The sequence below is a fragment of the Chlorocebus sabaeus genome, chromosome 26 (genome assembly GCF_047675955.1).
Source record: "Chlorocebus sabaeus isolate Y175 chromosome 26, mChlSab1.0.hap1, whole genome shotgun sequence".
Classification (NCBI taxonomy): Eukaryota; Metazoa; Chordata; class Mammalia; order Primates; family Cercopithecidae; genus Chlorocebus; species Chlorocebus sabaeus.
In genome coordinates, this window is record NC_132929.1 from 49,499,753 (window position 1) to 49,521,963 (window position 22,211).

At 52.9% G+C, this 22,211-nt stretch overlaps 1 protein-coding gene across 3 annotated transcripts in view; it reads left to right on the forward strand.

Moving 5' to 3' along the window:
- The window catches only part of CD276 (CD276 molecule), a 30,505-nt gene extending 16,351 nt beyond the window's left edge, over window positions 1–14,154 (forward strand). For all 3 annotated transcript variants that reach the window (XM_073012298.1, XM_073012299.1, XM_073012300.1), the window contains exons 3-10: window positions 1,796–2,134; window positions 2,319–2,633; window positions 3,205–3,543; window positions 3,721–4,017; window positions 7,929–8,063; window positions 9,358–9,399; window positions 10,839–10,874; window positions 12,588–14,154. In XM_073012298.1, the coding sequence (XP_072868399.1) occupies window positions 1,796–2,134; window positions 2,319–2,633; window positions 3,205–3,543; window positions 3,721–4,017; window positions 7,929–8,063; window positions 9,358–9,399; window positions 10,839–10,874; window positions 12,588–12,610 (1,526 nt within the window). In that variant the 3' untranslated portion in view covers window positions 12,611–14,154. The remainder of the gene's footprint in view (window positions 1–1,795; window positions 2,135–2,318; window positions 2,634–3,204; window positions 3,544–3,720; window positions 4,018–7,928; window positions 8,064–9,357; window positions 9,400–10,838; window positions 10,875–12,587) is intronic.
- The last annotated feature ends 8,057 nt before the right edge of the window (window positions 14,155–22,211 follow it).

The following is a 22,211-nucleotide window of genomic DNA, read 5'->3' on the forward strand; positions in this document are numbered from 1 at the left end:
GATCTTCACACATTTTGAGTGTGCCTGTTTTGCTAGTGCTCGAAGCACACAATCTAACCATTACCCAAGAATGGTAGTGCCAGGGTGGGGGGCTCGCTTCCCCAAAAGAAAGGCTATCAGGACCCCTGCCTAACTATCCAGGGCTCTAGAAGAAGAGCTAGTATGAAGACAGAGGTGACTGGGTGGGGAGGCTGCAGGGTAACTCCACAGGTTAGAGGGCAGGGATGGGATCAGGGACCCTGCCCTGGGGCTTTTTGCTGGAGGCTCTGGCTCTGGACATGACCTGGCCCTGTCTCTGGGAGTGGAGTTGACTCTGGACAGCTGGGATGCCTGTTCCAGCTTTCCTCCTCCTCCCCATCCTCCCCGTCTTCCCCCTCTTCCTCTCCTTCTTCCTCCCCCTCCTCCTTCCATTTATTTATTTATTTATTTATTTATTTATTTATTTATTTATTTTGAGATGGGGTCTTGCTCTGTTGTGGAGGATGGAGTGCCATAGTGGCGTGATCTCAGCTCACTGCAACCTCCACCTCCCAGGTTCAAGCAATTCTGCCTCAGCCTCCCGAGTAGCTGGGATTACAGGTGCGCACTGCCACACTTGGCTAATTTTTTGTATTTTTTAGTAGAGACGGGGTTTCACCATATCTGCCAGGCTGGTCTCGAACTCCTGACCTCAGGTGATCCACCTGTCTCGGCCTCCCGCGCCAGGCCTTTTCCCCTTCTAACTCGTCAGCAAGTCCTGTTGATTCTCCCTCCTAAATTAACTTGGAATCTGCCCCCCTCCCTTCCTCTCTACTGCCACCCTTTGAAGCCACACCACCCTCACCTCTTACAGGGATGGCTGAAATAGCCCCTAACTGGCCTCCCCCTTGCCCTGCCACAGTCCAGTCTCCACAGAGGAGCTAGAGTGAGCTTTAAGCATTGCTACTCACATTATGCATGATTAAAATACTCCCCAGTGATTCCCATTACTCATAGAAAAACTTAGATTCCTCACTGGTTTCTCCAAGTCATCTTTGGTCTGGGTGAGACATGCCCTCCCATCAGATGCATCTGCCACACGGGACACTCCCTGATATTTTCACACAGCAAGGCCAGTCTTGCCTCAGGGCCTTCCACCTGCTGTTTCCTCTACGGGGTTCTCTGTATGTCAGCTCTTTTTCATTCCTTGTACATTTCAGCTTAATGGCTTTAAAGATCACGTGCCTCACCACCATATTTAAAGGTACGGGTGTTCTCTCTTGTATACAAACAAATCGTGTTTCTTTAGGAAAAGGAAAAAAAAAAGCACTTGTGATTCTCTCTCCTCCAGAGAAAACCACTATTGACATTTTTGGTGGATACTGTTTTGGACTCCCCAGTTTATAAAATTACTTACGCTCATGGGGAAATGCACACGGTGCAGGCAGGTGTAAAGTACCTGCCAGATTTTTGAAAAGCTGTTGCTTCACTTGCTAACCTGCTGGCTTCTTTTCTTCACATATCTTAGTCACATGCTGATGAGAATCTGTGTGCCCGTTTGTCCCTCTCTCCCATTAAAATGTAACTTCTGTGGGTGTGTGACCTTAGTGTTGCTCTCTGTTGCATTTCTGACTCTTATGCTCGACACCTGCAGGTGCTCACTATATTTTCAACTGAATGAGGCCCTGAGACAATAAATTACTTTGGGTCTCAGGCCTAAAAGGAGGGGTGGATAGAGCCTGGGTTTAGCGGGGCAGGGAGGGGGACTAGGGAGGCCCAGAGAGTTCCCACCCATCCTCAGTCCCCATTTTATGTCCCCCACTTCCCCTGCCCCCAGGAGCCCTGGAGGTCCAGGTCCCTGAGGACCCAGTGGTGGCACTGGTGGGCACCGATGCCACCCTGCGCTGCTCCTTCTCCCCCGAGCCTGGCTTTAGCCTGGCACAGCTCAACCTCATCTGGCAGCTGACAGACACCAAACAGCTGGTGCACAGTTTCACCGAGGGCCGGGACCAGGGCAGCGCTTATGCCAACCGCACAGCGCTCTTCCTGGACCTGCTGGCACAGGGCAACGCATCCCTGAGGCTGCAGCGCGTGCGTGTGGCGGATGAGGGCAGCTTCACCTGCTTCGTGAGCATCCGGGATTTTGGCAGCGCTGCAGTCAGCCTGCAGGTGGCCGGTGAGCACCGGGAGGGGGACGCCTTCCCCTTGGTTCATCCTCCATTCCCCCTGCAGCCCACTCCCTGCTGCACCACTGCTCCCAGAACCCCAGCCCCAGTGCTGATTCCTGTACTCAGCCCCATGCATCCTTTTCGTCGTCTGCCATTGCCCTGCCCTTGACCCCTGTCCTCTGCCACCTCCAGCTCCCTACTCGAAGCCCAGCATGACCCTGGAGCCTAACAAGGACCTGCGGCCCGGGGACACGGTGACCATCACGTGCTCCAGCTACCGGGGCTACCCTGAGGCTGAGGTGTTCTGGCAGGATGGGCAGGGTGCGCCCCTGACTGGCAACGTGACCACGTCGCAGATGGCCAATGAGCAGGGCTTGTTCGATGTGCACAGCGTCCTGCGGGTGGTGCTGGGTGCAAACGGCACCTACAGCTGCCTGGTGCGCAACCCCGTGCTGCAGCAGGATGCACACGGCTCCATCACCATCACACCCCAGAGAAGCCCCACAGGTTTCTTTGCTTCAATGTCCCCCTGGGGGAGGGGGGTTCTGCTTCTATCAGCAGGGGTTGGGAGCTCCGAATCTGGCCCCACCTTCAGTCTCCCGGAACAGCGAGTTGCCTCCTAATGATAGGGAGAAAGATAACGGGGAGGTGGGGGTGTTCATTGGATGGGGTTGGGGGCAGAGCAATCACAGGCCTTCTTGGCTTTCCTGACTTCAAGGCTCTGGAAGCCTCTGGGAAGACTGGAGCCACATCTGGGTTAGCAGATGGGTGGGAGAAAGAAAGGAGTCTTGATGGCAGGATTCACCAGGGCTGGAGTCGGTGAGGATCACCTACCCCAGGCCTGGCCCTGGGATTGATCTGGTCAGGCCAGGACCCACCTGCTGTGATTGTTCTCAGAGGACTGAGAAGACTCCATATCTGAGAGTCCTCAGGCTTAATTTACTTTTGCATCTAAGAAGAAAATAGGAAGACGGAACAGAGTCTGGGAGTTGATGGGGGAAGAGGTTGGGAGACTTGGATGGTAGCCTGGAGAGTCCTGCTTCTCCTCACCACCCTGCCCCTCTGGCCCCGCCCCCAGGAGCCGTGGAGGTCCAGGTCCCTGAGGACCCGGTGGTAGCCCTAGTGGGCACCGATGCCACCCTGCGCTGCTCCTTCTCCCCCGAGCCTGGCTTTAGCCTGGCACAGCTCAACCTCATCTGGCAGCTGACAGACACCAAACAGCTGGTGCACAGTTTCACCGAGGGCCGGGACCAGGGCAGCGCCTATGCCAACCGCACAGCGCTCTTCCTGGACCTGCTGGCACAGGGCAACGCATCCCTGAGGCTGCAGCGCGTGCGTGTGGCGGATGAGGGCAGCTTCACCTGCTTCGTGAGCATCCGGGATTTTGGCAGCGCTGCAGTCAGCCTGCAGGTGGCCGGTGAGCACCGGGAGGGGGACGCCTTCCTGTTGGTTCATCCTCCATTCCCCCTGCAGCTCACCCCCTGCTGCACCACTGCTCCCAGAACCCAGTGCTGATTCCTGTACTCAGCCCCATGCATCCTTTTCGTCGTCTGCCATTGCCCTGCCCTTGACCCCTGTCCTCTGCCACCTCCAGCTCCCTACTCGAAGCCCAGCATGACCCTGGAGCCCAACAAGGACCTGCGGCCCGGGGACACGGTGACCATCACGTGCTCCAGCTACCGGGGCTACCCTGAGGCTGAGGTGTTCTGGCAGGATGGGCAGGGTGCGCCCCTGACTGGCAACGTGACCACGTCGCAGATGGCCAATGAGCAGGGCTTGTTCGATGTGCACAGCGTCCTGCGGGTGGTGCTGGGTGCGAACGGCACCTACAGCTGCCTGGTGCGCAACCCTGTGTTGCAGCAGGACGCGCATGGTTCTGTCACCATCACAGGTAGGGGCACATGAACAGCTGGGGAAGGACAGCGCGAGTAACTGCCTCTTTACTGGACCCTAAGGTGGAATTTCCGTAGGTTTGGGTGGCCAGAAGACTTTTTCGAAATCCCTTTCATAGATGTCAGGTGCTCACACTCTTCCCCACAAGTCCTTAAGAGACTCGAGCTGATAAGAACCATTTATAATGTTTGCCTTCCTAAGAGTGCTTTTCGTGGCACTTATGCTTCTTATGCAGAGGACAAAGTATCTGCCCGGAATTTGGAGGCATGGGCAGGAATGCTGGGGCAGCCACAAGGCGTGGCCCAGGGGACTTGTGTGGGTGTGCTTTCCAACAGCAACTCCTCTGAGTGGTAGGAAGGTATTCTGGGTCAGTGGATGCTATCTGATTCTGAAGCCCTGAGTGACAGCTGGACCTCCCCAGTTAGTCCTCAACACCTGAGTCAACCTCAGCTCCTCTTCCTGCAGACTTGAGCTCCACCCAGGCAGCAGTTGGATGGGCAGGGGCTGTCTCTGCTGCCCCCATGTGGTCAAACACCAGATAGAGGCTGCCCCTTTAGTGATTCTTAGTCTCTGGTTTCCAGGTCCTAGCCTGGTGGGCACCTCTTGTGCCTGAGGGTGTGGAGTGTTGAGGTCAAGAGCCGCAGTCTCCATCTGTGTTTGGCCCTGAGAGGCCTCTAGTTAGTCACTTCCTGGGCCGATGTGCTCAGTCTGGCTCTTCAGTATCTATCTCTGGGCCAACTGAGCTTTCCTAGGGACCTCCTCCTGGTACACAGTGAGGTCAGGACAGCAGGTTTTGTCTGTCTGGTTCTCCTCTTTTCTTCTGACGACTTCCACCTGACCCCCAGCCCATCCAAGTTCTGATCTCGCCCCCAGTTTCCAGGTCTGCACGTACCTCAGGACTCACTGACTTATTCCTGTCCTTTTCCCCTTGAGCCCTATGTGGTCCCCACTTCTGACAAGCTCGGAGCCATGGCCCATCACATCATCTGCTTGGAGTTCAGGCTCACTCCTCCTTCTCTCTTAGGTGTTTCCTTCCAGCAAGGATGTGCTCCCTCTGCCCACCCCTTCCCCAAGATGGAAACCACTCCCTTCCTGGAGACCCCATGGGCCTGTGCTATCCAGGAGAGAGTAGCTGCCCTGAGCTCTCGAATGTTCTGAGACATGTCCTTGACCTTTTAGAGAATAGCATATGGTCTAGTGGTGAAAATGCTGTTCACAGGAGAAAAGAAGAAATAGAAGATAGAGTGATCTTGGCAGAGGATATGAAGCTTTCAGAGGAGGGAGGGTGGTAGTGAGGACACCTCCAGGGGCAAGTGGGAGCTGAGAAGGCCTTGAAGGATAAAGGGTCTTTGTGGTCATTTGCACCCTGGGCTGAGCTGGATATTTGCAATGCTGTGCAGAAAGGACTTATGAGTATAAATGTGATTGCAAAGAGAATGTTTATCTCACCTAAGAGAAAATTCTCTATTTTAAACTTGAGTAGCTAACATTTAAAGTGATTTCAAAAGAATTTAGGGCCAGGTGTGGTGGCTCACACCTGTAATCCCAGCACTTTCGGAGGCCAAGGCAGGTGGATCACTTGAGGTCAGGAGTTTGAGACCAGCCTGGTCAGCATGGTAAAACCCCGTTTCTACTAAAAACACAAAAATTAGCTGGGTGTGGTGGCACGCACCTGTAGTCCCAGCTATTTGGGAGGCTGGAGCAAGAGAATTGCTTAAACCTGGGAGGCGGAGGTTGCAGTGAGCTGAGATAGTGTCACTGCACTCCAACCTGGGTGACAGAGCAAGACACTGTCTTAAAAAATAAATAAAAATAAAAGAGTGATTTCATTGAGACCATTGTTGCCAAGCACATTTCACAGATAAAGAAACTGAGGTCCACAGAGAAGGGGGAGCTTTCCCAAGGTCACAGACTGGCACAGTGGTTCTGAGTCTTTGGGATCAGACCCCTCTTTGAAAATTGGATAAATGATCAATGCGGCAGTTTGCATGTAACTCTGGAGGGTTCGCTGCCTCTCTAAACTCCTCCGTGGATCCGTAGGCCTAGGCTCCAGCGCCCTGCAGTGAGGAGATGAGCCACGATCAGAATCCAACTTTGGCCTCTCAGCCTAATTTCCTCTCCTCCCTACCAGCCAGCCTCCTGTTTTTCTTAGAGTAGTTCTGGCCTACTTTGGAGCCCTTGGCCTGTATTTTGCTTCAGGCCGCTTTGTGTCATGTAAAACATTCTGGGATTCAGGCTTTCAGTCCTCCAGCTGGTCTGTCCCATACCTGATGAAGTTAGTGAAGTTGAGTGTGCTGTGCAGGGCCTCTCAGAGGGGGATTTATGGAGCAAGCCCTGGAGATGTGGCCTGGACCCTAGCTCTGTCCTTTCTTGGGTGAACAGGGCAAATCTAATTTGTGTTCCAGGGACAACACCAGCTAAGGGGGAACATGGAAAGAGACCCTCTGCTTGAGCATTTCTGTGGCTCTGCCCCCTCCTCTGCCGTCAGAGCCCCATGATGGGATTTCCAGGGTGGCCGTGGTGGTTTTTTTTACTGTGTGCTCTGTGGACGGGCCCTCTTGGCCACCACATCAGCTGCTGCCCTCCTTTTCTGCATACCTCTCTTCATCACTGGGGCGATGGATCCCTCTGCTTCCAATGGCCAGCGCAGCAGTTTTACCAGCGGTGCCTATTGAAGGTGACATCTACAGATCCCTGCATGAGGTGCGTCTGTGCTGGGGTCTCTGCTGCCAAAGGGTCCATGGCACTGCACACTGCACTGACAGGGCCTCCTGCAGAAGCTGCTGAGGCCCTGGGCATGCATCATCTCCAGAGAGCAAAGGAAAGCAGCACTGTCTTTTGTCAGACTTTTCCTCTCAAGACCTCTGCCCAGGACCCAGCTGGGTGCAGGGGCCGGCCTGGAGGATGGTGTGTAAGATGGAGCCACACAGGCTGTGCTCAGAACAGCTCCTGGCCCTGCCCAGCTTTGGGTTCTCAACTTCATCCCTCTTGATGTGAGCTCTAAGAGGAGGGGCCTCAGTGTTTCATGTAAATATCCCCCTGGCAAGACCCCTGCAGACCTACCTAGCTGACTCCTTGGGGAAACTCCCAGCCCTCGCTCCAGCCCCCTCAGTGACCTCATCTGTATGTAGGGCTCAGCACACGCTTTCTGTAAATGGCCAGGGAGTAAATGTTTTTAGGCATCGTGGGCCACACACCATCTCTGTTGCTGCTGCTTCTCCTTCTGTTCCTCCTCCGCCTTCCCCCATCTTTTTTTGGTATTCCTTTACAAATGTAAAAACCATCACTAGTTTGTGGACTGTACAAAAACAGGCCACAAGCCAGCTTTGGCCCATGGGCTGTCGTTTGCTGCCTCCTGATCCATAGAATGGAAAACATCACCAGGTGGGACTGGAGCAGTCAAAAGAGGGCCTCTGGAGGAGGTGAATAGTGAGCTAGGTAGAGAGTCTGGGAAACTGATAGCAATAGTGCAGAGGTTGGAAGGAGCCAGTTGCTTCTGAGGAGAATGGTTAGGACACCAGTTTGGCTGGAGCTGAGGCTCCTACAGTAGAATTAGAAAGAAAGGTTAGGGAAGGGTAAGCAGCAGCCAGCTTATAGAGGTCCTTGAATCACCCTTGAAGCTTGAAGCATTATTCTAAAGTCACTAGGGAGCCATAGAAGGTTCTTGAGCATCATTCAACCACAGACTTTTCAATCCTTCCTGGTTGAGGCGTGTCCACATCAGCCAGGGTTGTATCAGGGTTTGGGGAGTGTATGGCGAAGGGACTATGGGAACTTCAGTGAGCTTTATTCATAGTGTTAGGGCCCAGTGAGGGTGGGAGCCCCTGTTCACACTTGGAGCCAGTGGTGCTGTCCTCCGGGACATGGGGCCAAGCTTGACGGTCTCACCGTTCCTGCTTTTTCTCTCAGGGCAGCCCATGACATTTCCCCCGGAGGCCCTGTGGGTGACCGTGGGGCTCTCTGTCTGTCTCGTTGCACTGCTGGTGGCCCTGGCTTTTGTGTGCTGGAGGAAGATCAAACAGAGCTGTGAGGAGGAGAATGCAGGTGAGGGTGTGTGTGTGTGCACTTATGTGTCTTGGGGTATGTTGCTGTGTCTTTGGTGTCAATAGAGTGTCACCTTCTAGAGACAGAATGAATGTGAGTGTGCAAAGGGGGCTGGATTTGTCTGTGTGTGACCTTGAGTCTGTGTCTTGTGTGTGTGAACAAGCATGAGCCTGTGTGTCCATTTGTAGATACCACAGGATGAGTGTGGATGAGTGTGACTGGAAGGTGGTGGGAGTGTAAGGCCAAGTGCTACAAGGGGATGAGTGTGTCTGTGCAAACAAGTGTGCCTGTGAAAGTGTAGGTCACATGCGTGCGTGAGAGAGCAGGTCAGAGCATGGAAGCTGTGCGGCACAAATGTAGGGCACGCCAGGGGCAGGCATGGCACTGGGGAGGAACATGCCTGCCTCAGAGTGAGAGGGTCTGAAGCAGCTGCCATTTGTGGGCCTGAGGGTCAGCCTGAGCTGGCATTGGTGACTGGTAAGTGGGTGAGAGGACATTAGTGGGTGGTGAGTTGACCCTGGTGGGTAAACAGATGCATGAGAGTAGATGGGTAGTCAGAGGCTGGGGATGGCTGGAGGTCAGGAAGGAGAGGGAAGAAGAGAGTGGTCAGGTGGCAGATAGGTGAGTACTTGTGAGGTGGACAGGTGGAAGGATGAGCAGGTAGAGCTGGTTGGTTGCATCTGTTGGAGGTTGATGGTTGGCAGGGCTACTGAGCGAGCGATGGGTGAGGTGATGGGTGGGTGGGCTGGTGGAGGGTAGGTGGGTGGTCTTTGACTGGGTATGTGGTAAGGGCTCTAGGCTGAGTGGATGGTCTTTGGCTGGGTGAGTGGTGGGCTGTAGTCTGGGTGGATGGTCCTTGACTGGGTGAGTGGTGGGCTCCAGGCTGGGTAGGTGGTCTTTGGCTGGGTGAGTGGTGGGCTCCAGGCTGGGTGGATGGTCCTTGACTGGGTGAGTGGTGGGCTCCAGGCTGGGTGGGTGGTCTTTGGCTGGGTGAGTGGTGGGCTCCAGGCTGGGTGGATGGTCTTTGGCTGGGTGAGTGGTGGACTCCAGGCTGGGTGGGTGGTCTTTGGCTGGGTGAGTGGTGGGCTCCAGGCTGGGAGCCCCTTCATGTTGTCACAGGCTGGGCTCTGCTGTGCTCTGCTCTCGGGCTCCAACCCGTGTCTAGCATTCGGACCACAGGTCAGGCCCACTCAGGCCCTGTTCACTAGCTTCCTGCACTCTTGGGTGGGAAAGTGCTGGCATGAAAATGGGCTAGTGAAAGAGTTTTGTTTATTCTGAGTTCTTGCGTTTGCAGGAGCTGAGGACCAGGATGGGGAGGGAGAAGGATCCAAGACAGGTGAGTCTGAACTTGGAGCTGGCACTCTTGGCTGGGAGAGGGACATATGGGAAAGGAGAGAGGACTCTCGGATCTGGAGGGGACAGATTTGCTGTAAGGTTTGAATGAAATGTGTTCTCTGGACTGAGGCCTTGCCACCCCGGTGAGTCTGCTCTTTGCCCAGAGTTAGGCAGGAGGTGGATCACCCGGTTCCCTCCCAGGTGTGTCTTCATTTCTCCTGCCAACCTTTACCCATCTGCCAGGGCTGATTCCACCTGATTGGCCCCACAGTGTGGAGTCTGGTAGCTTCCTAGGGGTGGGAGCAGGGACTCCAGAGACAGGGCAGTCTAGGTTTAAGTTCCAGCTCCATCTCAGGTAAACAGAGTGGCCTGGAGCAAGATGGTTTGCCTCTCTGACTTCAGTTTCTTCTTACGTAAAATGGGGATAATCACAGATTCACAGGTTGTTTGAATTATTAGTTTAATTAATTGAGATAGCATATATAAAGGACCTAGTACCTAGTGCCAAGTGCTTAATACGCTGGAGTCCTATTACTATTAGGCAAACAGCTTAAGACAATCCTGTTCTAGTTACAGGCTCTGTAGCTTTGGGCAAGGTGCCTTGCTCCTCTGGGTGTCGGTTTCCCATCTGTAAAATGTCATCCTGACCCTGCCCTGGCTGTTTCGAAGCTCTCTCAGGTGACTGGAGAGGGAGGTACTTGCAAAGGACATAGGAGCGTGGCACAGTAAGCTGGGGGCCCAGCTTGGGTGGTGCCCAGGCACTGGTGCCCATGGCTGCTGGAGGCCGACTTCAGGGGATCCTGGACTGGGAGAGGCAGGTTTCCGCTGAGCCATTTGGGATGGTTCCAGTTAATGCCGGTTTCCTCCCCACCCCCGCAGAAGGAAGGGCAGGAGATTGACACTTGGGGACTGCTATAAATTATGCCAATTAATTCTTTGCCTGTTGGTGCCCAGTGTGGCAGGCATAGAGACAGCTCTGGGATCAGACCTCATTTTTCATGCTCAGAGGCAGATGTAGTTGGCAAAAGGGAGGGAGTGGGGAGAAGAGTGTGGGTGAGGGAGTTGGTTAGTCTCATTCCACATGGTCCCAGGCCCACCTGCAAATCTGCCAGCCTCCTTTAGCTTCTCACATCACCCTGTGTGTAGAGTGGGCTCAGGGCAGTTCCGCAACTCCAGCTGGAGGTGGAGGGCTCAAGGGTTGTCCCATTCTATAGATGCAGAAAACTAAGGCCCAGAGAGAATGACAAGCCACAGAGTGGAACTGGGACCTGGGGCTGGGGCTTCGGGCAGCAGCCTAGGGCCCCTTCCCCTGTGCTGTGAAGTGGTCCCACTCTGCTAACTTCTCCCGCCCTTTCCAGCCCTCACTCCTTCCTCTGCCTGACTCCCTACCCCACCACCTCCCACAGTTCCTCACCATGTACACCTTCCTTTTTTTTACAGCCCTGCAGCCTCTGAAACACTCTGACAGCAAAGAAGGTAAAGACACCTGGGCTTGAGATTGTGTCTGTGTATGCACACATCTATGTGTGAGAGACTGAGAGGGTGGGTAGGCATCATCCTTTCACTGGTGACCTGAGGCCCCCTCTGCAGAAGAGCAGCCTCAACTTCCCCGTGGTGAGATGGCAGAGGGCTGAGTAACCAAGGTCCCATCTGCTCTAATGGGACCCAAATATGACAGAGGCTTAACCAGGACAGTTTATTCCTCCTTCCTGTGATAGTGTGAGCATAGGTAATCATAAAACCACTGATGACCTGAAGCCAGGTTCCGCTTACCTGGATTCTGCCCTCTTCAACTTCAAGCTTTCATTCCTAGGTCTAAGAAGCTGTTCGAGCTCCCACACCCCCTCCAGAGCCAAGAGGGAGAAAAAGGAAGGATTTGTTTCCTTCTAGAACTTGACTGGAAGTAGCCTGCGTCACTTCCGCTCACATCCCATTGGTCAGAACCCAAGCATATGAGCCCTACCTCAGGGGAGGCTAGAGAAATGTTCAGCTGGATAGCCATGTCCCCAGTACACAGTAGGTGGTTAGTAAATGTCCATAGTCATTATTAGGCCTATTGTTATAATGTCAGTGATGACATTTGGAAATGTAGGAGATAAGTCATTTCCTTCCTGTTGTTCAGAATCAAATAACCATAGAAGATTTGGGCAGATGGAGATAAAAAGTGTCAGCTTAGGCCAGATGCGGTGCATCACGCCAGTAATCTCAGCACTTTGGGAGGCTGAGGTGGGTGGATCATTTGAGGTCAGGAGTTCAAGACCAGCCTGGCAAACATGGTGAAACCCTGTCTCTACTAAAAATACAAAAATTAGCCGGGTGTGGTGGTGCATGCCTGTAATCCCAGCTAGTTGGGAGGCTGAGGCGGGAGAATCACTTGAACCCAGGAGGCAGAGGTTGCATTGAGCCGAGATCACACCTGTGCACTCCAGCCTGGGTGACAGAGTGAGATTCCATCTCAAAAAAAAAAAAAAGTCAGCTTGGTTTTGAAGAGTTTCTGGAGAATGTGGCCTAGTTGGACAAACCAGTTTGCTTCCTAATCCTGCTCCTTGGTGAGGCAGCCTGCCCCTTCAGTCTCTGGCCATGCTGGACAACCACAGAGGCAGTGCCCAGATGGGGGAGCTCTTCTTCCCAGGGACACACAGAGCCGCAAGAATGGGTGAAGGCGAGGGCAGGGGCAGGGCCCAAGCCCTTCTTCCCAAGTCTCCATTCAGCTCCAGATGCAGAGTGGGGTCTGAAATATGAGTCTTTGGGATGGCCCTCCACATGGAGACAGGAAGCTCGGGGGAAGGGAAATCAGTGTGGAGGGGACACTGGGAAGGCTGCCTGCTGGACGAGGGAATTGGGCCTGGCCTTGTAGGGTGAATGGGATCTGGAGATGAGAAGGGAAAAGTGTTGCACTTAGAGGGGAGTGGAGGGAAGCGTGTAGGGCTGTGGACCTGTGGGGACTGAGAGGGGGCTGCGTGAGGTGGTCCCCCTCAGGTGCCCCGGCATGCCTGGCACCTGCATCTGTGTCTGGGCCTCCAGGGCAGTGGTCAGCATGGGGGCTGTCCGTTGGGCTGCTGTCTCACACACACTCCACACTTGAAGTGTGACCAGGTGCCTGGGCTTCTGGCATAATCCCCAAAATAGAACTTCTGGCATCTAATGCTTTTCCCATCCCTTTTCTTTTCTTCCCATCATGAAATGAAGATGATGGACAAGAATTAGCCTGACCATGAGGACCAGGGAGCTGCTGCCCTTCCCTACAGCTCCTACCCTCTGGCTGCAATGGAGCTGCACTGTGAGCCCTGCCCCCAACAGATGCATCCTGCTCTGACAGGTGGGCTCCTTCTGCAAAGGATGCTGTACACAGACCACTGTGCAGCCTTATTTCTCCAATGGACATGATTCCCAAGTCATCCTGCTGCCTTATTTCTTACAGACACAGTACACAGACCACCCACAGCCTTATTTCTCTAAGTCATTCTGCCTGCTGCCTTGTTTCACTGTACATACATTTCTTAGGGACACGGCACACTGACCACATCACCACCCTCTTCTTCCAGTGCTGCGTGGACCATCTGGCTGCCTTTTTTCTCCAAAAGATGCAATATTCAGACTGACTGACCCCCTGCCTTGTTTCACCAAAGACACGATGCATAGTCACCCCGGCCTTGTTTCTCCAATGGCCAATGGCCCTGATACACTAGTGATCATGTTCAGCCCGGCTTCCACCTGCATAGAATCTTGTCTTCTCAGACAGGGACAATGCGGCCTCAGCATCTCCTGGAGTCTAGAAGCTGTTTCCTCTCCCCTCCTTCCTCCAATACTGGCCTTTTCCCTCCCTGCCCCAAGTGAAGACAGGGCACTCTGCGCCCACCACTTGCACAGCTGTGCAGAGAGACCTGCAGATGCACGTGCTGGAACACGTGTGGTTCCCCCCGGCCCAGCCTCCTCTGCAGTGCCCCCTCCCCTGCCCATCCTCCCCACGGAAGCATGTGCTGGTCACACTGGTTCTCCGGGGGTCTGTGATGGGGCCCCTGGGGGTCAGCTTCTGTCCCTCTGCCTTCTCTTTGTTCCTTTCCTTTCATGTATCCATTCAGTTAATGTTTATTGAGCAACTACAGATGTCAGCACTGCGATAGGTGCTGGGGGCCCTGCTTGGGAAGATCAAGTTCCTCCCTCAAGGACTCCCCATCCAGCTGGGAGACAGACAACTAACTACACTGCACGCTGCGGTTTGCAGGGGGCTCCTGCCTCGCTCCCTGCTCCACACCTCCTCTGTGCTCAAGGCTTCCTGGATACCTCACCCCCGACCCCACCCCTAATTCTTACCCAGAGCATGGGGTTGGGGCAGAAATCTGGAGAGAGGGACATAGCCCCTCACCACAGCTAGAGAATCTGGTGGTATCCAAAGTGTCTGTGCAGGTGTGGGCAGGTGGGCAGGCACCAAGGCCCTCTGGACCTTTCATAGCAGCAGAAGAGGCAAAGCCCGGGGCAGGGCAGGGCCAGGAGTGCTTTGGGGACATAGAGGGGACTGCCCACCGCCCCCACCATGGTGCTATTCTGGGGCTGGGGCAGTCTTTTCCTGGCTTGCCTCTGGCCAACTCCCAGCCTCCGGTAGAGTGAGACTTCAGATGTTCTGATGCCTTCTGGATGTCATCTCTGCCTGCCCCAGGAATGGAAGATGTGAGGACTTCTAATTTAAATGTGGAACTCGGAGGGATTTTGTAAACTGGAGGTATGTTTTGGGGAAAATAAATGTCTTTGTAAGAAACGTTTTCTCTGTGAAGTGTTTGGAAGCAGGGTGGGCCCCAGGCCTCAACCGGCAGGATTCTCTCCTGGATGTTGAAGCCTGGCCCTCCTTATCTCACCGTCCTGAAATCACTGGATCTCCAAGGCCATTTGGCTCCCTCCTTGGCTTCAGGTTCCCCCTGGATAAAGTGAAGTTGGTTGTCCAGAAAGCCAGGCCCTTTGGTCACTCTATGGGGCTCCTCCCAGTGGAAGCATCACCCAATTTCTTTCCCTCAGAAAACTCAAACCTAGGCTTGTTTAGGACCTCTGCTGATGTACCCATTTTAGAGACTGGGAAGCTGAGACTCAGTAAGAAGCTGGCACCAGGAAGAATTCTGAATGCTGTTTCTGGCTGACTCAATTGGATGGGCACCGGGCCAGGGATCAGAGGTCCATTCCCAGGACACAGTTCTGCCCTATGACCCTGAGCAGGACATTTCCCTTCTCTGAGCTTTGGCTTTCTTGTATGAAAAATAGCCACCTGTGCACAGTGGCTCATGCCTGTAATCCCAACACTTTAGGAGGCTGAGGTGGGAGGATCGCTTAAGGCCAGGATTTCAAGACTAGCCCAGACAATATAACAAGACCCTGTCTCTGCACAGAAATAAAAAATCAGCCAGGTGTGGTGGTACACACCTGTAATCCTAGTTACTCAGGAGGCTGAGGTGGGAGAATCACTTGATCCTCAGCTCAGGAGGTCGAAGTTGCAATCCGCTGTAATTGTACCACTGCACTCCAGCCTGGGCAACACAGCAAGACTCTGTCTCTAAAGTAAAAAGGAAGAACAGAACTGAGGTTTTAACCACCTTCCACTTTGAAAGACTGAGAGGAGGCATACAGGCTTCCAGAGAGCCAGATTCAGGGCTCTGGGAGCCTGCCTAGGGTACTGCATTCGTTTGCCCCTGGATGACAGTGTCCTGGCACTGGGACAGCCTGGAGCTTTGCAGACCCTGGGCAGCAGGAGGAGCCTGTGCTGGGGGTCAGGACACTTGACTTTCAGTCCTGCCTCTGCTGGTAACCTGTGTCCATGTCCTTCATATCTCTGAGCCTTACTTTCCTTATTTATTAAATAGGGGTGACAGGTCATCTCCCAAAAAGTATGTGGCATCCTTTACAAACTGCAGGGTTTGTTACAAAGTTGATGGCCCTAGGGGTGAGATCAGTCATGTTGCTTGAGGTCCTGTCATTGGTGCTCTGGGTGGGTATTAGGATTGAGAGACTTACGCCTTTGCCCCTCCAACCCACTGTGTGCCCTTGAGCTTGCTGCTTCACCGCACTGGGCTTCAGTCCCTACCGGTAAGGTAGAGACAGTAATAGTTCCTGTTTCAAAACATTGTTGAGAGGGTTGGACAAAGTGGGTGAGAAGACACTGCAATTAGGCCGGGTGCTGTGGCTCACGCCTGTAAGCCTAGCATTTTGGGAGGCTGAGGCAGGCAGATCACCCGAGGTCAGGAGTTCAAGACCAGCCTGGCCAACATGGTGAAACCCCGTCTCCACTAAGAATACAAAAAAGCCGAGTGTAGTGGCACATGCCTGTCATCCCAGCTACTCAGGGGACTGAGACAGGAGAATCATTTGAGCCCAGGAGGTGGAAGTTGCAGCGAGCTGAGATCGCGCCACTGCATGCCAGCTTGGGTGACAGAGTGAGACTCCATCTCAAAAATAAATAAACATAAAAAGACACTGCAAACCATTAGGTGCTGGGCACACGTGAGGGGCTATTCTTTCCCTCCCTGCAGTCGGGCCCACGCACTGTTGCTCCTTAGGTGATTTTGTAGATTGAGCACAGTGACTTGGAACAAGCTGTCTGAAGCCCAGTTTGTTCATCTGTAAAACAGGCACAGGAACCCATGCTTTTTCTTTGCGACGGGGCTGGATAAGGCTCAGACATGTCACCGCATCGAGTGTTCTGGGCACGGACCCAGCAGGTGTGGGACTTGTCTGGAGGCTTAGGGGTAAAGAGAGTGGCAACTAAGTCCTCTGGTGACAAGTGCCCTGGGCAGCAGTATTTTTAGCTGCCCTTCCTGGGCAAAGCTCCAACTCCTGCATTTTAATGGAGAAATAATTCTCACAGTGCGACAAGCTGTAGCCTGCAGGTGTCACATCCATATTAAAAGAGGACAGAGCAAGGTTCATTTGCCTGGCTCAAGGTGTGACCAGAATTCGCCTCTAGGACCATTTGTAACCAGGGCTTGAAGACCAATTAGTGGATCTGACCACTCACCACCCAGAGGAAGGAGACTGGGAGGAGGAGGGGTGAAAATGGTATGGCCAGGGCATCTGGATCATCCTGCCTCTTCTACTTGTGTGCTTGGAGCATTCTGCTTAACTCGCAGACCCTGGGCAGCAGGAGAAGCCTGGGCTGGGGGTCAGGACACTTGACTTTCAATCCTGGCTCTGCTACTAGACTGGCCTCCTTCTAGACTGTTGTATCCAGTCTTACACATTTACAAAAAATATATATTTTTTTGTAATCAAACATTATGCAATGCTTTTTTCTGTTTTTACTCTTTTCCCAAGTCAATTCTTCTAGAGTGTCCTCATCCTCTTTGCTTTCTATATTGATGTGTAACATACCTCTAGTATTTATAAGATGCTAATCCTCAGTTTATGACTCCATGAATTTTTACACAAATATCTACCCATATAACCACTACCCAGATCAAGAGACAGAATGGTTCCTGGATTCCAGAAAGTTCCCTAGTGTCCCTACCCAAGCAACAGCCCTGCCCACTTGGCTGCTTTCACCAATTAGTTTTACTTATTCTTGAACTTCATATAAATGGAATCGTGCAGTACATGCTATTTTGTATCTAGCTTCTTGCAAAGAACTCCCTCGTTCTTTTTAAATGGCTACATAGTATCTCATAGTACTGCTGTTCTAGCCTATATTTTGCTAGTTCCTACAGTTTAGACACAAATAATGCAGGCTTGTGCTGGAGTTTCTACAGTATGGAGCCCTAGAAGTGGGATCTCTGGATACATTTTAAGTGTTGGGAGAGTTGCCAATTGTTTCAGCTGCCTTTTTAGCCAGTCCCTGTGGCAGTAAGAATGTGCAAGTGAAGAAAACTTAGGGTGGCTGGAAAAACTGATTCTAGACAGGGTAGAGATGGTACTTGGAATTCACATCCAGTTGGGCTCTCGGAGACTTCAGAGTGGAGCCTGATTCAGTAGCATACAGGGCCTGCAGTTATCCCTTCCATCTGCTCTGGACCACCTTGCCCTTCAGCATCTGTCTGTCATTGCCGCTGCCTCCGTTCCCAGGAGCTGTCTGGGATCCCGGGACCCCAGTCCTGGGTGAGTATGTCTGCCTCCTGGTGGGTTATGTGGGCCCAGCACTGTGGTCTGAGTGCCAGGGTCGAGCCCTGCACCCGGAGCACCGTAATTGATGGGGGAAGGTTCTCAGCATCTTTGGGGTTTTTTTTTTTCTTTTTTATTTCTTTTAAAGAAGGTCTCACTCTGTTGCCCAGTCTGGAGTTCTGTGGTACGGTCAGAGCCCACTGCACCCTCAACCTCCCGAGCTCGTGATCTTCCTGCCTCAGTCTCCTGAGTAGCTGGGACTGCCGGTGCCTGCCACTACACCTGACTAACTTAAATTTTTTTTTTTTTTTTTCAGAGACAGGGTCTTGCTATGTTGCCTGGGCTGGTCTCAAACTCCTGGGTTCAATCAATCCTCCTGCCTCAGCCTTCCAAAGTGCTGGGATTACAGGCGAGAGCCACTGTGCCTGGCCAGCATCCTGTTGGATGCAGGTGGCTCAGGTTAGGTTAAATCTCTTGCACTTGTGTCAGAGAGTATTCATAACCTTTGGCACTGCCAGCTCCAGGTAATTATGGTGACACTACTTCATTACTAATGAGGCAGAGCTTTGTTAGAACAGAGAAACACCTGAGTCTCATAGAGGAGCCATAACCCGGCCCTCAGACAGAGGGTCTGTGACCTTTGCCCTCAGCCTTTCTCCAGCATCTGAGCAGCAAAATATCCCCTGCCCTTCAGCCTTCCTTAGCTAATACGATTTCTGCACCCAAACGCCCTCCTCTGGATGTGTTTCATCAGCGTCCCTTGCAGATTGAGGCTCTGGCATGGATCACGATGCTTCAGCTCATAATAGATCAGCTCTCACCTCCCGCGTCCTGGGCACTATGTTCCTAGTGATACAGCTCCTGATCCCATTAGTCCAGTGGTTCTCAACCCTGACTGTCCATTAGAATCACTTTGGGAGTTGTAAATGGTGCCTGGGCTCCATCCCCAGAAGTTCTGATGGAATTGATTGAGTTTATTGCTAAATATTTGATGTGCATATGCCACTGGCCCTAGTCTGGCTTATAAATTGATGTGAAACAGGATTCAGAAGACAGCCCTGAGCAGAGACCTTTGAGACGCCACCTCTTAGGTAAGCTAGCTATTCTCAGTGATCACCATATTGGACTCCGTGGGTTTTTTTTTTAACTAAGGGAAGCACAGAAAATACAGGAGCAAGGAAGGTTGAGGGAAGTGATAATGTTTAATTCAGAAAGAAGGGGGCCCTGTTCCCTGTGTTGTGGGGCGGGGGAGAACAGGCATCCTGAGTTCCTGCACTCACTCAGACCAGAGACGTAGGCTCTGGGAGAATGATGATGAAGGATGCGGTGCCACTGGTGATGGTTCAGTCCTTTTTAGCTCTAGGAAATGGGGAGCCCTGCCTACTCCTGAGCGTCCCCTCCCCTTCCTCCTCTCACGGCCTCCCTTTTGCCTCTGTGTCTTTCACCTGTCGCCCCCAGGCCTCCAGATGTGCATAGCCACATGGCTGCTTTGGACTCCCTCTGCCCTCCAGCACCATGTCCTCCGCGGAGGGAAGGACCATCTGTCCTGCTCCCTGTAGCCGTCAGTCTACATTTGTGTGCCAGGCTCAGGGAAATAATAGCCTTCATGTTTTTCCTGCTCTCCCCCACCTCCCATCTCACACGTGCTTCAGAATCAGGGCATCCTGGGGTCTCTACCACATTGCAGCCCTGCAGATCCAGAATGACTGAAGCACAGCAGCTCTCCTCTACCACCCCCACCCTCCTTCTTGAAGCTCTCTGGCCTCTAGTTCTTCCTCAGTCTCAAAACTCACCCATCTGAAGTCCACCTGCCTACCTATCTACCATAATTTACAGGCTAGAATGCTCCCTGGGTGCTGGTCTATGCCCTATTCTGTTTCATTCCTGCTCCTCATATTTCAATATCCTCTCCTAAAAAGTCCCTGTGGAGTGTGGCCCCATTGTTGGAGGTGGGGAAGAGGGACTGATGTATCTGCAGAGCCTGCCAGCCGCTGAACTGACATTTTGCCTTATTTGCTAAGATAATTTAGTGTAATTTGCTATTAATGAATGAATGCACTTCTTGTTCTTAGCGCTTTTGTAATTGCATTGAAGTCCATGTGCTCGCTGACAGCAGTTTCAGCAAACGTTCCGGGAACTGAAGCTGGCCAGGTTGTAGAGGGCTCAGCCTCCTTGGGTGACCATGCTGAGGGCCTTGGTGACCTGTGAGGCATGGCCAGGGTGCTGATTTTCTTGGTGTCTCTATCTGTGCTGCTTTTCTCACTGTCCTCCTGTCCACTGCAGCCAGGAGGATCTGGGTCAGCCCAACAGGAGAATGTGCTGGCAGCCAGGGGTTCTGGACCTAGGACATTTTTGGAATGGGCTCTGCAGTGCTAGGAGAAGAGAGTGCATTCTGTTCTGTCTGCAGGATGGGTGATGAGGGAGTCAGGGGGAAGTATAAGGGAGAAGGGGACAGAGATGACTGGCGAGTGACAGAAGTTGCATGTTTCATATTCAATCGTGTTTATAAGCATTTGCTCCAGCTCCCCCCATCCCTGGATATGCCCTCTCTCTCCTCTGCCTATGCAGATCCTACACGCTCCCTCCTATGTATCCCCCCAGATCTCTGCAACTCCATGTTTCATAGCTACGATGAAGCACTTGCTCACTCATTGCTCTCTGGGAACTCATCTCCCCACAGCAGTTCTGGCTTGCCCCCACGCCCAGAGCCGGGCACAGAGCAGCTCCTGTCCTCTGGTCTGCTGCAAGCAGGAGGTACCTAAACCACATTAATTCAGGTCTCTGAATGGAAGTAACTAAGGCTGAAGTTTACTTCTACACTATCCATGAATAAAGGATTTCCCAGCAAATGAACAATGTAAATGAGGCTGCCGAAGGGTGCTTCACCTATTTAAAGGAATAATCTATTTTAAAAATCTTTTAGAAGCCCTTAGTTACCCAGAAACAATTGATAAGGTAATTGCAAGCCATTTTTAAAATTTGTTTACTAGAGAAGACTCCCCAACCTCTGTTCACCCACTCCCATGCTCTGCTAACCCTTAGGGAGCTGGGTACTAAATGCTCGGTGTCCTTGTAGACCCCATCTGTAAAATGGGGTCAGGAGTAGTACCTTCCCCTCCCTCGTTGACCAAAATGGACAGAGATTGCCCAAAGGACAGAGCCTTCACGGGGCCACCTCACCTGCACTTACACAGTATGAATGGACAGATCTGGGCAGATGGCCCTGGACTCAGCCAGGACAAAAGAGAGCTTTGACCTGAGACCAATAGGAAGGGGCTGGATGGTCAGACAGGATGTGTGTGGGGAGGATGGGGGTGGAAGCAGAGGCTATTTCTCATTGCTCAGCCCAAGATGGTAGCTGAAGTAGCCCCAGGCACAAGGAGAAGCAGCCATGGCCCCCTGAGCACCAGCACTGCAGATCCCTGGCCTGCAGATCGATTCTGCTTTCTCAGTTTGATGGGCTTGTTGGCTTCGGCTTGGGGAGGAAAAACAAGCTCTTTCTCAAGGAGAGGAGCCGTGTCAGAGGTGGCTGTGGTGCCTCCATCCCTGCCGCACAGCCCACCCCTGCCCAGCCCTGTGAAAGATGCTGGGTCAGCAGTCAGGACACCATTCTTAGCCTCTCCCTTGGCCCTAGCCAGGCATCTGCCTGCCTGGTGGTGTGGGGCGAGGCAGGCCAACATGCCTGGGCTGAGGGGCTCCTGTGGGCAGTTGACGGGTCCTGTGCACCTGCCGCTGAGGCTGCTCCTGGTCCCATGTGTGTGGCCCTGGCTGGATGTGTGCATTTGGTGGGGTGAGAGGGTAGATAAGAGTGAAGACAGGAAAGCAAAGGTCAGTATCCACAAACTTGGAAACATCAGCCTGCTGAGGAAGGGACCCTAAAGCCCCTTTTCCACAATATTGCTGAGCTCTAGAAGGGGAGGAATTGGGAGCAGCTGGGAGCAAAGCTCAGAATAGGACCCAGGAGGCTCTGCGCCCAGCTCAGTTCTGTGTCCACAGGACTCTGTGATACACCTCTGTGGGGTTCAATCTGAGGACAAGAGCGTGGGTATCTGAGCAGCCACTTCCTGCATGTGGTGAGGCAACCCAACACAGTGGGCTTTTCCATTTTGCAGCCCCCACAGAACCAGCCCCTCCAAGGAAGCACATGTTTCATTGGCAGCAGTGGTGGCAGTGGCAGCTGAGCCCTTACGGGGCACCACTCCTCCTAACCTCAGCAACCTCCTGTCTCCTCTTGTGGTTTTCCTAATAAACATCTTTAAAATATTTATGAAGGCAGCTTCAATGAAGTAACACAACATGGCTTTAAAATGATTTTCTTCTAATAGGTAGCTTGAGCATGGGCTCCATTTCCCAAACTCCTAAGGGCAGGCCCATCAGGGTGACACCCCAGGGTGGGCATTCAAGGCTCTCCATGAATGAGCTGAGCAGTGGGGATCCCTTCCCTCTCTCAGGACCTCCAATGGGGGGCCAGGCCTGGCAGCGAGTGTGGTGTGACAGTGTCATAGGGCTCAGGGACTGGACTCTGGTAGAGGGATCTAGGGGATCAGGCAAGCCAGTTAGGGCTCTGGAAGAACTCCTGACATGGGAAGAAGCTGAAAACTGGAAATTTCTCTAGAACCATGGATAGCACCTCCAACCTGTGTCCCTGGGGCACTGAGAAGCCCAGAAGCTGGGAGCTAGGACTCCTCGGTCTCTGTCCCACTTTATTGATAAGAATGGGGAAAGGCTGTACTCCAGAAG